The sequence below is a fragment of the Colletotrichum chrysophilum genome (genome assembly GCF_026319265.1).
Source record: "Colletotrichum chrysophilum strain AFK26 chromosome Unknown scaffold_219, whole genome shotgun sequence".
In the NCBI taxonomy this organism is placed as follows: domain Eukaryota; kingdom Fungi; phylum Ascomycota; class Sordariomycetes; order Glomerellales; family Glomerellaceae; genus Colletotrichum; species Colletotrichum chrysophilum.
This window is the reverse complement of record NW_026517506.1, coordinates 1-14,998: the sequence shown is the minus strand read 5'-3', so window position 1 is coordinate 14,998 and position 14,998 is coordinate 1. Positions and strand designations below refer to the sequence as shown.

The 14,998-nt window shown below is 45.6% G+C and overlaps 2 protein-coding genes across 2 annotated transcripts; one reads left to right on the top strand and one right to left on the bottom strand.

The window, feature by feature from the left end:
- Nucleotides 1-4,119: 4,119 nt before the first annotated feature.
- Nucleotides 4,120-5,409, top strand: COL26b_013302 (uncharacterized protein; the record flags this gene model as incomplete). Its single annotated transcript, XM_053185921.1, has 1 exon — nucleotides 4,120-5,409. One exon carries the CDS (start codon nucleotides 4,120-4,122, stop codon nucleotides 5,407-5,409), a length of 1,290 nt encoding a protein of 429 aa, XP_053030124.1.
- Nucleotides 5,410-7,824: 2,415 nt separating this feature from the next.
- Nucleotides 7,825-10,712, bottom strand: COL26b_013301 (uncharacterized protein; the record flags this gene model as incomplete). Its single annotated transcript, XM_053185920.1, has 4 exons — nucleotides 7,825-7,967; nucleotides 8,099-10,194; nucleotides 10,249-10,619; nucleotides 10,677-10,712. 4 exons carry the CDS (start codon nucleotides 10,710-10,712, stop codon nucleotides 7,825-7,827), a joined length of 2,646 nt encoding a protein of 881 aa, XP_053030123.1.
- Between the last annotated feature and the right edge of the window lie 4,286 nt (nucleotides 10,713-14,998).

The following is a 14,998-nucleotide window of genomic DNA, read 5'->3' as shown; positions in this document are numbered from 1 at the left end:
TGTCAATTCCATCAATTGACGGCTGAACATAGTCCGGAGCCCTGCGCGTGGGAGGCAGCCCGTCGCTGCCAACTTCCCTGACCCCGCGCCTGCACAGAGCCCAGCCATTAAGGTACGCCGTAGTTCGTTTCCTCAGGCGCCTGTTGCATTGCGCAATTGAGCGGTCAACAAGCCCCTCATTGGACAATTGCACAATTGCGTGGCGACCGACCCGAGTGTCTACCAAGTACATCGTCCCCACGGCTTCGTTTGTTATGCCTCTGCCACGCTTCCCGCATCAATTGGCAAGTAAGGGCACAAGAGACCAAAGCATTGTGTTCCCCACTCGGCAATTACACGTGTGCGTGTTGGACGGAGGGCTGCTTCCAATGGCCAGAGCTACTGAATTCCTACCGCCGTGCCTCTGCCGCGCTACTGCTGCTGTTTTTTTTGTTGTTGTTGCTCTTGCTGTTGTCCGAAACGCTGTCTCCTCTGATGTGATGTCAGGCATGGAACCAGATGCAAGGCACCGTGATCCGAGCAGATTGGTTTCATGACAGGTGTCCCCTGCGCATCGTGCATTTGTTTGGGCCTTTCCGCCGCTGCGCTGGCCCCATTGGATGCGTTGGGCCACGATGTGTTGCATGACCGACAGAAACATGCGCGAATAGCCCCAGGGCCAACTGAGACTATGGTGCCTGCTTCCACTTCGTCTTGCACTCGGCTTGTACAGCATCTCTGCATTTCTTCTTTTTCAACATAGCTCCACACGATCAAGACAGTCACCGTCGAGCTTGTAGTCACGGTCCGATGGGGCCACGCCTGTCCTCAGATGGGGCCTTCAACAATAGTTCGGACCGGTATCAGAAGAAACATAGGTCCAACCCAATCCGTTCCGAAATGAGGCGGGTAGGCTTGAGCAAAGTCCTCTGGCTTAACTGTCACCAGAAGCTTCCTGGTGCTTTCTCTCAGCTTCTTCCCGTGCCATCCCATGTTTTTGCTCGGCGAGGCTAAAGGCACCAACACCCTCCCCCCCTTCTCTGTGTCATCGTCATCAACCGCAACGCCATCTCAACTCTCAGCCGCTCCAGCCCTGTGTACGGTTCTGCAGTCCCGGGCCCTTCCACTTGCCTTTATGTCTTTGGTTTTGTTACTGGGCTCAACGAATGGGGCTTAGACCTTGGATCATCACGCAGGCATACAGTGAGCCATGGATGCGCCGTTATTCAGCCCGCGTCGCAGCTCATTGAGGCCAAGCGGGATCTGTGAACTTTGCCAGCCAGGCACTGTGTCGGAAGACGTCTTGCCTATCCTACGCCTACAAAGTGCAGTGAGGTGGATTGGAACCAGGCGGCCACTTGGATTTTGTGCTCCAGCTTCACAATGGTTTGAACCCCTGGTCTTGGGTTCCGATCAGGCACCCAGCTATCGACTTCTAATGCGGCGGGTACGGAGAAGGTTCAGCTTCAAGGCCAAATATCATTGGGTTAAAGTTGGTGGTAAACTGGTGTGCCTCAAGAAAGTGCATCTCATTGGGCATTGAGCGAAAACCCAGTGACTCTTTGTTCGAGACCCGGAATCAGAGACAGGCTGTCACCCGCCCAACCCTCTTGACACACAAGCACACACACACACACACCCTGGGACTAGGTGCCGTCAGATGGACCGTTCTTGATGCCATGCAGGAGCTAGGGGAGAGAGAAAAGATTGCTCTGGGGCATAGCATAGCATTGCGGGAACGGAGAGGTCGTTCGTCATTTGATTTGCTGGGCGGGGCTGATTTGTTGGTCGAGCGCGCATCGACGGAGCCACTGCCATGCTGTGAGAAACATACTAGCAAGTCGTACAGAGTAGTAGCCTACCAAAGACTCTGGGCATAATGTAGGTACGGTGGTAGACGTGGTAGCACAGGTCAATTGACTCAAGGCAGAGTCAATTGAGAGCCATTGGCGATGGCGAGGCAAATTTATGGGGACGTCAGCCAGGAGACATGCGGTTTTCTATACATACATTGCGCAGGCATGTAGCTTCGAGCTGGCCAGACTTAGGAAGAGGACTGCAAAGGAAAGGCTGACGGGATAACTCTTCCTCTTCTTACATCTTACAAGCCATGGCGGCGGGGGAGGGGCAGTGAGGTGAAAGACGGCGACTTTGGGCTATCCTTTGTTTGCAAATGGGATGCGGTGGACGAATTAGCCGGTGCTTTCGGTGGTGGCCTAAGAAAGTACCACCAGCTCAGACAGAGGTACGGATTCGGTAGAGAGTATACATGATGCGCTCCATGCCCAAAAATACCGAACTGAGTGAGGGGCGCTGATGACTCTCTACCTAGGTGTCCGTACTGGCCGAATTGACAAAATGCTGTAAGACGCTAGTTGCACCCCCCTGACTGCTCGGGAGGTAGGGACGGTGAGGCGTGAGTTTAAACAATGAGGGAGTGGTGCTATGACTAATCCAGATGGCCGAAGGGCTCCTTCGGGAGGACAGGCAGGTGGTCAAACGGGGGGTGGCGCGTGGGCATGGTCCAGCCAGTCCAGTGACTCTTTCCAACCAGAAACAGATGTCACGGTGCGCTAGAGGAAAGGAAGTCCCACTTTCCACGTCCACGTCCACGTCCACATCCACCTCACGTCCGCGCCCAGCACGGTCATGCACCATCCACGTCGGTCCCGTCGCGCCTGCCCAAGGCAAAATTAGGTACATGTAAGGTAAGGTAAGGTACCTACCTAGAGAAAGGTGCCTACCTTACCTTGCACCACCTCATACACCCCCAGACTGTCTGTCACTGCCTCGGTGTTTCCCATCTTTGCCATGCCCGGCTGCGGTCTCGTCCTCCGTCCCTGCCGTTCATGTTCGCTCGCTACCTTCCATACCTCCTGTAGGCCTCGCTGCAAGTGGGTAACGGTTATAAGGTACCTAGGTAAGGTAGGTAGGTAACGACGGTCGAAGTTGGGGGATCCATCTTGCAGTCCTTTCGTCGTCGTGTCTGCCTTCAGAAAGGTGCCTACCTCCACGGCAAGGCGAGTGTAAAAGCAGCAGGGTACAAACAGTTTGAAGAGGGTACTTCTGGCACTTCCTATCAATGCGGCGAGGACCAGGTACTTTCGCTTGCCGCAAGCAGTACCTACCTACTTACCTACTTCACACTCCATACCTCTGGACTGTAAGGTAAGGTACCTTATGGAGGTAGGTACCCAGACACGGATCTGAACCTACCTACCTTACCTTACCTTACTATGCAGTAGGTATCTAGCAGTGTGCAAGTAAGGTAGGTAGCCAGGTGCCTCCTACCTTCCCTCTTGACCCAACTCTTCCACTTCCTTCCCATCATCCGCTTTGCGCCAGGCTTCGCTTCTTCGCCTTGTTTCCATTCCTTCTTATTCTGCCCGTCGCTTCCTGTCCTGCGCTTCGTCGTCCCGCTTCCTCCTTTCTCCCTTCTCTGCTCGGTTGCTGCATACATACCTACCCTCAAGTATTCTGCTCGTCCCAGTCAACCCGCGCAGGAAACCCGCTCTAAGCCTGTCTTATCCGTCGCCACACCCACCCACCCACGTCTGCCTAAGTACCCTACCGACCTTACCTTACTTCACTTCCCTACCTACTTTCCCTTACACATCGCCCGCTGTTGCCGCCACCAACCGCCCCTCAGCGCCGTATCAATCGACAACTCTTCACTCATCTCCAATTGCGCCCTCGCCCCCCACAGGCCTACCGCTCTGCCATTGCTGAATCCATTAAAGTCAATGGATTTCCACCCTCTCGGTCCATCGCACAAGTAATTGCATAGCATTACATTTCTTTTCCCATTGGCGACTCACCAAGTCAGCGACCGGTCGCAGTAAGGCGACAATCAAGCAGTCTCCAGCAGCGGACGTCATCATCCGTGTCCAGACACCGATATCTAGCAACGACAACATCCCATTGACAACCTCAATTGCACCACAATCAATCCATCCCCCAGTCACACCACTGTGAGCACGAGAGACGAAAGACGAGAGACTGGCTGCCAAATTCTCAATTGCGCCCTTCGTCACCAAGACGCCACACTAATCTGTCTTGATTCGGCCGTCTTCCTTTCTCCGAAACCCAATCTCACCTCCGATATCTCCATCCTCGCTTCGCCACCCCCGACAACATATCATGGCTGACAAACCCACCAATTCCATTTCTTCCCACTCTCCCGCCGCTGCCAACTCAGCTCAAATTATCCAAACCATTCCTTACAGCATGTCCAAATCGCAACCATCTACATTTGCGTCCATCAACCAGACAATGGATGCCAACTACGCCAATATCCCCTCTCAGCCTGCAGTGGCTCGGGACTCTTCCAAGAAGGTCTTCGACATCAGTAGCCTCATGTCGCCTCCCGAAGCTCAGCCTTACGATAGCTTTTCACAAGGTCAACAGCATGACTCGTCAGCATCAGTCATTCACCGGAGCCATGGGTCGGCGAAACCTAGTATGCCCATGTCCCCCCCTGTCTCGCCATACATCATAGATTCCGCAAATGGTCCTACTCCCGATATTCCGGCGGGCATGTCAAAGGATCCTATCCTGTATCCTCGCGAGGAGACAGCATCGAGCCCAACCCAGCCGCCTCTGTTTCCCACGACCGAAGCGATCGAGCATCGCCGCATCGTTGACGAGCACATCGGTGCCCGTCCCCCGGGTCTCTTTCGCGAAGGTTCGCCTCCTCAACCAGAAGATTATGAGCTGCTTCTGCAATGCAAGTCTCAGGCAATCGAACTTTTCAGCAGGGACAGAAAAGCCTGGTTCGAAAAGGAACGCGACCAAGTCAGGGCCGATCGGAAACTGAACAGCGCCCGCTGGAATAGCGTCGTGCGATATCAGACCATTGCCCCCGCCAAGTCCGTACCTGCCAAGACGACGAAGCCGCTCTCTGCCAAACCAAAGATTACTTCCTCTGCAAACCCCAAGACCGATCGAGTTGTGAAACCTTCGCAGGCTCCTCGGCCCGTTCGGAACAGTCCTCCCACCCGGCATGTCCGTCGTGTTAGTGCTACGCCGGACCCCACCCGCCGCGTTGTTGCTCCAAACAGAGAGGATCGCGATTTCGCAGCGTTGCCCGACTACTGCCCACCGGTGTCTTCTCTGCCTGATAAGTCGAATTCTCTGAAGGTTGACTGGAAGGGCGCTCCCATAGATCTGAGCGACGATTCAAACATCAACCTCCTTCACCCGGACGAGGCAAGCCTGGCAGCCAATCTCCGGCTCGACTGCGCTACATATCTCACCAGCAAGCGTCGCATCTTTGTCCGCCGGCTGGAGTGTGCCAAGGTCGGAAAGGAATTCCGCAAGACCGACGCTCAGCAAGCTTGTAAGATCGACGTCAATAAGGCTTCGAAGCTATGGACTGCGTTCGACAAAGTTGGCTGGTTGGACCTCAAGTGGATGAGCCAGTACATCTAAATATCTGCTCGATGCCTTTTCTCTTTCGATAGGTCATCCGGTATGACTGATCGTCCTCTTACTAGGAAATCATACCTGCCACCTTTGTCTTTGTTACGACGACGGCTTATGATGACATTGGTTTTTTCACGACTTCAGCCATATATCATGATACACAGGCTTTCACGATCAGGGTTTCAAGCACTGTTTTTACTCGAGTTTCGGATCATTGCATAAGCTGCTTCGGTTTTGGGATTGTCTGACGAATATCTTGAGGCAACGAGAAGCAGTTGGCCAGTTGCCCATTTCATACCCTTAGTCCATTAGGACGGGCGCATTTTACTCATATCTTTTACCCCGGTTTTTTGAAGGGTTTGCCTCACATCAGCATCATACCACGGACGCTGCCTTAACATATCAGAGCATTAGGGATTATTACCACGATACCCGGAGTGCGACGGAAATCTGATGACCCCAGTCATGTCACCCCCGCTCCACACACGATTTTCCTTTGTTGGTTTCTCGGTTTCGATTTTGCATTTGGGTCAATTGGACATCATACCCCTTTTTCCTGAAATTGTGACGGACAACATCGGTTCTTGGTCCGGCATACTTGGGTTTGGCAGTTCTAGTGGGAGGGTTTATGGATGTATCCCGTAGACAGATTGTTTGCTTGGATGTTCGTTCTTTCATGAACACTGTTCAGTTCATCAGGATGAAACAAACTGAGCCAGAGAAATTCACACATAACATGTACACGGAACGTAGAATGCTAGATGGTGATGCGTCGATGACGATGATGACTTTTTGTGCAGGTGGTGAAGAGGACACAGCAGGGAAACAAGCGATGATTACAGAAGACGGCGAGAGGTCGCTTTTGTCAATGGAATGCATCCACCCTGGTTCAGCCCTACGAGAACAGAAGAAAAAAATTAAAGAAAATGACCAAGTCCTTTTTTGGAAAGGGGGTGCCGTTGAGGGTGAACCCCTGCGCTGGGCGACGGGCTCTTAGCGGAGCACTCGGTTGGATTGATCGACGACGCTGGCGGGACGTTCGGATCGAGACCAACGCAAGCAAGTGTCAAAAGCCCTTTGATTCGTAAGTACCCTGACTACTGCACCATCATGTCGGCGCGGCGGGGCCACCCCGGGAGACATCAAGAGCCGAAAGCTTAGGCGCAACCTTGGAACATTGGCGCCGTGGCTTAACGGGGAGGGTAAGGTGAGGCGAAGTGATGAATTAAATTCATGCTGGATGACTCTGAGGACATGATCGATGCCATTCCTCGTTTCCAATCCAGACTGCCCAAGTGAGGCAGCGTAGCCAGCGATATTTCATATCGGTGGGCGTGGCCTCGATATAGTGTCAATTCTATACTATCGTAGGGAGTTGAGAGTGAGAATGGTTTGACCGTGAGGGCATTCCCGTTCAGGATGCGACCTAACCTCGTTCATCCCGAGTCGCACGCAGGTAAGGAGATGGGATAGCCTTGTGGCAACAGGCGTTTTTTCTCTTCTTCCCCCCGAGCAAAGCCAATAGAAACAAACGCTGCCTGTATTGGGAAATTTTCTGTGGCTGCAATGGCGCATAGGAAGGGGAGAGGCCAGTCGTTCGTTCGATGTTCGCACCTTGGCGAAGAAGAGGGAGAAGAAAAACTCGCACCTCCTCCGTCAGTCCATTCCTTCCGCTGCGGGTGGCCCCTACCATCCCGGCGCCTCGTGCGCATGTATGCAGTAGGTAGCATGAGGCAAGGACGCGGAAGGTTAGTAATGTGGGTAGTCCAGGTAAGGTAGACAGCGGGCAGCCGCGCCGAACGGATACCTGGTCTCCGGCCAACCTCAGGTACCCGTGCCTTAGGAAGCGTCGTCACCACGGGGGTGTGCAATTATTTTGTGGTTATCCACGCCTGAGGTAAGGTAAGGTAGGTAGATAGACACTTGGAAAAGACCATCATGGCCTGAGGCAAGAGAAATGCATCACAAGTACGTCGATAAGCTATCGATAAGACTTCAAGCATCCGCATCGATGTCGCATGCCGTCGGGGTTCCCAACTCACACCTACCCAACAGCGCTCGGACAAGTTCGTAGAACGTTCTTCATCAAGTCAAACACGGCGCAATGATTGTGGTTCGACTCCTCTCATGCACACGTCCTACCGATTGAACACCTTGGAGATGAGTTGAACCATCCCTCTGGTTCTGATTACCACTGTAGGCCTAGACCGATCGAGTTCAGCATGGCCCGCGGCGGTTGCTCATGCCCGTGAGGCAACGCTGGGTCTCCCTAGATCTCGTTAATTCTGTATTCAAAGAGCCAAGGTCATTTCTCCGCCAAGAATATTCGTCTACGAGGGCGCCAATGTTTACATTCCTAGTCCTAGTCGTGTTGCGCCTGTCTGCGCCTCTCTCCAATCACCGTCCGCTCAGCCTGCTGGTTCACCAGTCCCTCAAATCCAGAAGATCTTCCTCGGTCGTAAGGCTGATAAGTCCTGATGCGACGTAACCTTCGCCAGACGATCGCACACTGTGGCTACTGAGCACGTTCGAGGCCATGCTTCCAGCTAGCTCTCTGCAGGGACCTCTGGGCCAAAGTCAGTCACAGATCAGAAACGGGGAGACGAGAGATTGCCTTACCCATGACATCTTCTATCACAAAGCGCCCCATGGACAATTTCCCGTCGTCCACACGCCACGCCACAGCCCCCTTTACTTGCGAGCTTCTCCCACTCATCTGGTTTGCTGATGTGGATCTCTGTACCATGCGCCTCGCAGAAGATGGGAATGTATTCAGTTCGCAAACCGCCTATCTTGTCCAGAATCCCGCCCCAGATGTGTCGAGCTGATGATAGGCCGAGGTTCTGAGAATTTCCAAGCACCACGAGAAGGCGACGTGGTCGGCTGAGGGCGACGATGGCTCGCCGCAGGTCTTTCACAAAACCGGCATCCGGCTTTCTGCGGTCTTCGGGGCTGCGAGTGACCGAAATGAGTATCACTTCGTTCTCCTTGCCTTGATATCCATCCACCGTCTGTACTTCGGGGCCGGCCTGCTCGTAGCCATCCGTGCTTTGACGCCCAGGAAGCTGGCACTTCCGGCGAAGAGCATTCTCGATGTAAGTCTTTTGGGCACTGTAGAAGGTCAAGACAGTGATATCGGATGGCCTAGTCCCGTTGGACACCAAATGTTCGTAGAGCCCAACGACCATGCCGGCCTCGAACGTGTTGAGTTTGCTGGCGTAGCGGTTGGCCAACTCAGGTTCCTGGTGGTCAAACCACAGTAAGCGTTGTGACCCCATCCCCGGGACCGCATCCTGGGCCCGAGTGCAATCGTGGTCGACCAGGAGCGGGTACCAGCCACTGAGAAGTCTGCGGATTTCCGGTGCCATTCGTCTTTGGATTTGAAGGCTTGAATACCCTACCCCCCCTTCTACTAGCCTCTGGAACAGAGACACATTGAGGTTGAAAGGAGGTTTACTGAGCTCTAACACGTCCGCATGAGGTGCGAGCTGCATGTGGTCGCCGACAAGTATTATCTGCTGCAAAGTTGGAAATAGTGCAGCGGTGATATTCGCCTCCCGGGTCTCTGCGGCTTCCTCAATCATCATGACCCGGGGCTGCATAGCTGCGATGAGACCACGGTACTTGGTGAGGCCAGTCGTGGTACATCCGATTATACGAGCCCCCGATTCTTTGATGGTTTCAATGTCTTCCTGCCATCTGACTACCTTCAATTCTCGGGTAATATCGTTGATCTTCTCAAACACTCTCGTTAGAGCCACTCGAGTGGAAGCAATGTAGCGTTGTTCCAGGTATTGATATACCATTCCGCGATAATGGGTGGGAATATTCCAGAGACTGTCGTGGTTGGCCAGTAGTCTCCGGACAATAGCTTTGCTGTTGTTGTCGGCGCTCTTGGGAATCTTCATCGTATGCCAGTGAGATATCAATACGGGTTTCCCCGAGAGTTGCTCCTTTCTCACATTCGTGTAGAAGTTGTGCTCGCCCTCTTCGGAGCCGAGAACCCCCCCGGCACCGTTATCGGATATGAAGGGCACATGGATGCTCTGATGTGGCCCAATTGCGAGAGTCTCATTCCCTAGCCAAGGACCGAACGGATGGCGTGACACCTCGCCGGCAATGGTGTTCAGAGACCCAGTCCAATTAACCATGATGGAGGCACACTGTCGCAATGTGATCAAACCAACCACCTGTAGATGTTCAGGAAGTATGAGCTGCTGGCGAAAAGGAGGAAAACAACGCTGGAGAAGAACCTTGGCCTGGGACTTGAGAAAGTCAAGCCGTTTCTGAAACCGATCCCTTCGCCGTGCTTTGCCTCGATGTATCGCCCTGAGATTGAACAAGGTACGCTGGAAAACCGCGTCATCTTTGGTCTGGCCACCAAGACGGATGAAGTTGACACCTTGCTTATGGCAGCGCGACAACAGCTCATTGACAGTATCATTCTTTTGGGCGGTTATGATGATTGGGACATTGACCGGCTGTGTGCTGAGCAAAACCTTCAATGCCGCCATGGATGTGTGTGTTTTGCCAGTCCCAGGAGGGCCTTGAATGATAGAGAGCTCCTTAGTGATCATGCTTTGTAGAGCCATCAGCTGCGATCCGTCAAGACCAGTCTTGTTCTCGATGTGCTCGGGTATATCTCCTTGGGTGGGGATGTTAAGACGCTCAATGTTGGCATCGACACCATGGTAAAGTGATGAAATATCCAGCAAAGATCGGTCTCGAGACAAGCAGGCAGGTCTTGTAACAGGTTTTGCCCCCTTCGTCAGATACTTGTCAAATGGTGACCTAGACGCCGTTAACACTTTTCTTGACTATAGCGTGAGCCATCTCGGAACTGACTCTTCTTTCGCTGCCTGCTTCAAACCTTCCATGACATATCGAACCGCTTCAAAGTAATTCGAGCGGGCCTCGATCATGACATATTCTTGATCAGGCTCCATGATGCTTGCGGCAACTTCGGGATCGCGAATTTCCAAGTCCAGCGGAGGCGGCGTTTCTGGGCTGTCAATAGCCTCGTCATAGCGACCCGTCACAACAGCGACAATGCATCCTTTTTCGAAGTTGTCTGGGACAGGTGAGAGTGCCACGACTGTGCCGGGAACAAGTCGCTCGGATGCGGACCAGTTGACGAGCTGTCTAGTCCGCACGGCAGAAAATGTGACGCGCACCATGACCCCAAGACGAATGATGTTCGCGCCACGAACAAAAACCTGCAGAGTCACAAAAATTAACTTCCGTCGCCTCTGTGAAAGTACTCCCTTGCGTACCTGGGTGTAGATACAAGTTTCAGTGCTCTCGGCCATGTCGGGTGCTGACTTGTAGTTCTGGACGGCCCTGCGAAGCGGTTCAACCCCTTCGTGACGTAGAACGCTGTACTGGAATCTAAGATACTCATCCTTGCTTGGGGAAGCTGTGTTGAGACTGCTGGGACTTGGCATCTTCCCAGTCGCCGTCATGAGCTCCTCAGCCACAGGCAGCTCTGAAATACGGTGCCAGCCTGTTCCACCTTCGGGGTATACATGGGAGCGAATGATGGTTTCTAGCCTATCTGACTCGGTGGCTGGACCTGGCATCCCTCCAATAGGTAAGTGAGCTATCAATCTATGAGCTGAGGCTGAGGGGACCGAGTCACACGCAAGAGAGTTCAACCGGGCTCAGCAGAAAAGCGTGGTTGAAATGTCTGTCAAGAAACCGACTGGGTAGTTATAAGCAAAAGTGCACTCAAGAAAGAAGCGGGTATGTGGAAACACCCCATTTCGGCCCATGGGAAAGGGAAAGTGCATACAACCGTCAGCGTTTGCCTCATACCACGAGCAATCTTTCCACAGGCGTCTCCTGCCAAAGACTGCATGTCAGGTCAGTGATATTGAATATTGCGACATTTCGGTCATTTCGATGGCAACTGATTGCAATTAGCCCCGAGCTAGAATCATCAAAAACAGTAACGTTTGGCTGACAGTGGAATTTCTCCTAGCCTGGACCAGTAGGATGTTGTTTGTGACAAACGAGAGAGCTATTGGCTGGTCTCTCTTGAATTATGCAAATCTCCATGTCTGCCGCTCAAACGGCTCATGACCGGCTGGGTACAGCTACAGGAAGCAAGCGCGGTTTGCCAACCGCACGAGATGGCGTGAAAGCGCCTTTGCGGCTGATGTCGCCGGCGCCCACCGATAACGTACCGGAGACTGGCGGTCCACTTGTGGCCCGGACCACCGGTAGCGGTCCGCCCGTCTGCGGGTCAATAGGCGGCACCTTTACTCTGTACTGCGTGGCTGGGTGCCCATCTCCGCTCCCACTGTACGCTGCCCAGGGTTTAGTGCATACCGCTCCCCCGCTACACTCCGTTGCGTTGATAGCGTCCGCCCCCCCTTTTTTTCCCCGCTTATGCAAAAACATGAAAAAAAGCTAATTTTACGCTATAACACGTATCTTTCCATATTATACACAAAACGCGCTAAATCTATTACTAGTACCTTAATTACTATTAATTAGTATAGTTATAGTAGTATTTTTTTTATATAACTATATAATAGAGATATAAAGTATATCTTTAATACTTCTATAATAGCTAACTTACCTATAAAAGTATTATTAAGCTGGCTAGTTACTTTATCCTATATTAATTAACTGATAAAAAGTTTATATTACTATTATAAAAGACTAAAATAATATTTACTAAGGAATAGAAAAAGAGACCTACAGTATAGCTTTATATATCTATTTAGTATATAGTTTATATAGCTTTAAGTAATATAAAAATATATTAAGAAGCTTAATATAGTTCTTTAAAATAAATATTAGTATTATTAGTTAAAAAGACTTATAGGCTTAGTTTAGTAATAATATTAAGTTTAAAGGTTTACTACTATATGGATAGTACTTAATTATTTATAGTTTACTACTAGTTAGTATATATTTATAATTTATTATATTAAATATATTAAGAAAGATACTAAGTAATAATAATAATATAATAGCGCTCAAAATATTAAATCTATAACTATTAATAATTATAATAATACTACTATTTAAAGACTAAAAGACCTATAAACTAATAAGTGTTATTAGCTATACTAGATATATGATTTAATAATATAAATTATGATATAATATTACTAATAAAGTATAGAGATATAATAAGTACTATTAAAGTTAATAAAAAATAGAAATATAATATTATATGGAGCTTCTTAAACTACTATAGTATTATAGTAATCTATCTATTAAAGAGAAATAAGATTTCCTATTTAAAGCTTTTAAAATCTAAATTAGTTATTTTATAATTAGTTAAAAATTAAATTTAGCTACTTAAATAAATAAGAAGTCTAAAATTATTACTACTTAGTAAAGTAATAAACTATAATATAAATACTTATATTATATATAATAATATTATCTTAACTAATTAGTATTTATGAATAAATCTAATATTAATAAGGACATTAAGATATAGAGGACTAAATAAATACTAAAAAAGCTTGTTATATTTTAAATTATAGAGATTAATTAGTTTTAAAACTTTTATATATTAATCTTATTAGCTTTTTTATTAAGTAGTATCTTATACTTAACTATATATTATAATATAACTAATAGTAATAAGTTTTTTTATTAACTATAAGAGTACTTTATTTTAAAGTATAAGTGGTTTTTAGAGCTAAACTTTATTATTATTAGAGATAACCTCTCTTATTATTATATACTTTAAATTAAAACTTTATATTAAGTATTAAGTATTAATTTTAAGTTTTTACTTCTATATTTACTAAATTTTAACTTTATTAAAAAGTATTTTAGTAATCTAAAATAATATATTAAGAAAATATATTTAAAGTAGAATAATAATAAGAATAATATTTAGGATTTTATAGAATATTTATATAATTATATTATAGAGATTAAGTATTATCTACTTTAGATTAAAGGCTATTTCTATTATTTACTTATTAACTTTAATAGAATAAAGTATATATTTAATAATATTAAACTATAAAACGGAAGATAAGCTATAAGTATTAAATATTAATAAGTAATTTAGATTTTTATTATATATTTATATATAATAGATTTTAATTATATTATTATATGATAGTTAATTATTAAATCTATAATTATAGCTAATATGATTATGAAAAGTTTAGCTATAAGTATATTAAAATATAAAAATTATATTATTATCTATTATTTTTATTTATAGCTACATATATATATTAATTCTATTTATATAATAGTTAAAATATATTATTAATATTTATAATAATAATTTATAATAATAATATATTGTTACAATTAGAGACTTTAACCATGGTTAGAGATTTTAAATATTTTTAACTAATATTAAAATAGACTAAATTATATTATTTATAAACTTAAAATAATAGTAATTCTATTACTTTTATATATATAAAGTAGTAATATTAACTCTATAGCTATAAATAGACTTTTCTATAGTTAAATATATTATATAAAAAATTATATATATAGTTAAACTTTATATTACTTTTATTATGTTACTCTTTTTTATTATTCTCTTCTAAGTAATATGTCTCTATTAATAATATATTACTTAAGATTTTAATCTAATTATTTTTATTACTTTATTTAACTTTATTTTATTTAATTTATAACTATATAGGTAATATCTATAATATTAATAATAGTAATAATAAAATAAAACTAAAGAGTTCTAAAATACCTATAAAGTTAGCTATATTTAATAATAAATAGCTCTATATATACTTAATATATTAACTAACTTTAATTAGTATATTATAAATCTCTTACTTAATAGATTAATATAATATTAAGGTATTAATATATTAAGATAACTTTAACTTACTTAAATTTAGTACTATAAAGTTTTTAACTAATACTACTATTATCCTTCTTAGCAATCTAATATATATATTTATATGAATATCTCTCTCTAACTCTTAATAGTTTAAATAAAGTTTAGAGTAAGATATTATATTAGAGAAAGTATTAAACTATTCTCTATAATAAGTACTATTATCTATAAAAGATTTGATTAAGTTCTTAATATTTTTAGTAAGATCTTAAGTAAAACCTTATTTAGTAAACTAGATATTTAGTAACTTATAAATTACTTATAAGCTACTATTTATCAATTATAATTTCTATAGCTTTGTTTGAACTTTTTATTAATATTATATTACTTACTATAGTTAGATAGATATAAACTACTTAATAAAACTAACTACTTAATCTAAAGCTTTTTAAAGTAAATCTAATATTATTAGTAAGAATAAATAAATTAAAAGCATAATAACTACTTAATTAATAAATAATTAGAAAGTTTAATAATAAAAAAGTTAGTAACAAATATTATAAGATATTTATAAGGGAATTGATACACGGGCATCACGAATTGATACACGGGCATCACTCTTATCCGGGCATCACTTTTAAGCCCATCTATTGGCCCAACTTTTTTTGTTAGTGCACTTCCATTCTGCTAACCACCCTACAAGTATTACCGCCCAAAACATTCTTTCTGCCACCTAGCCCCTAAACCCCGCAGTTTGACGCGTCGTAACAATCTGCATTAATCATCAACGAATCTATACAA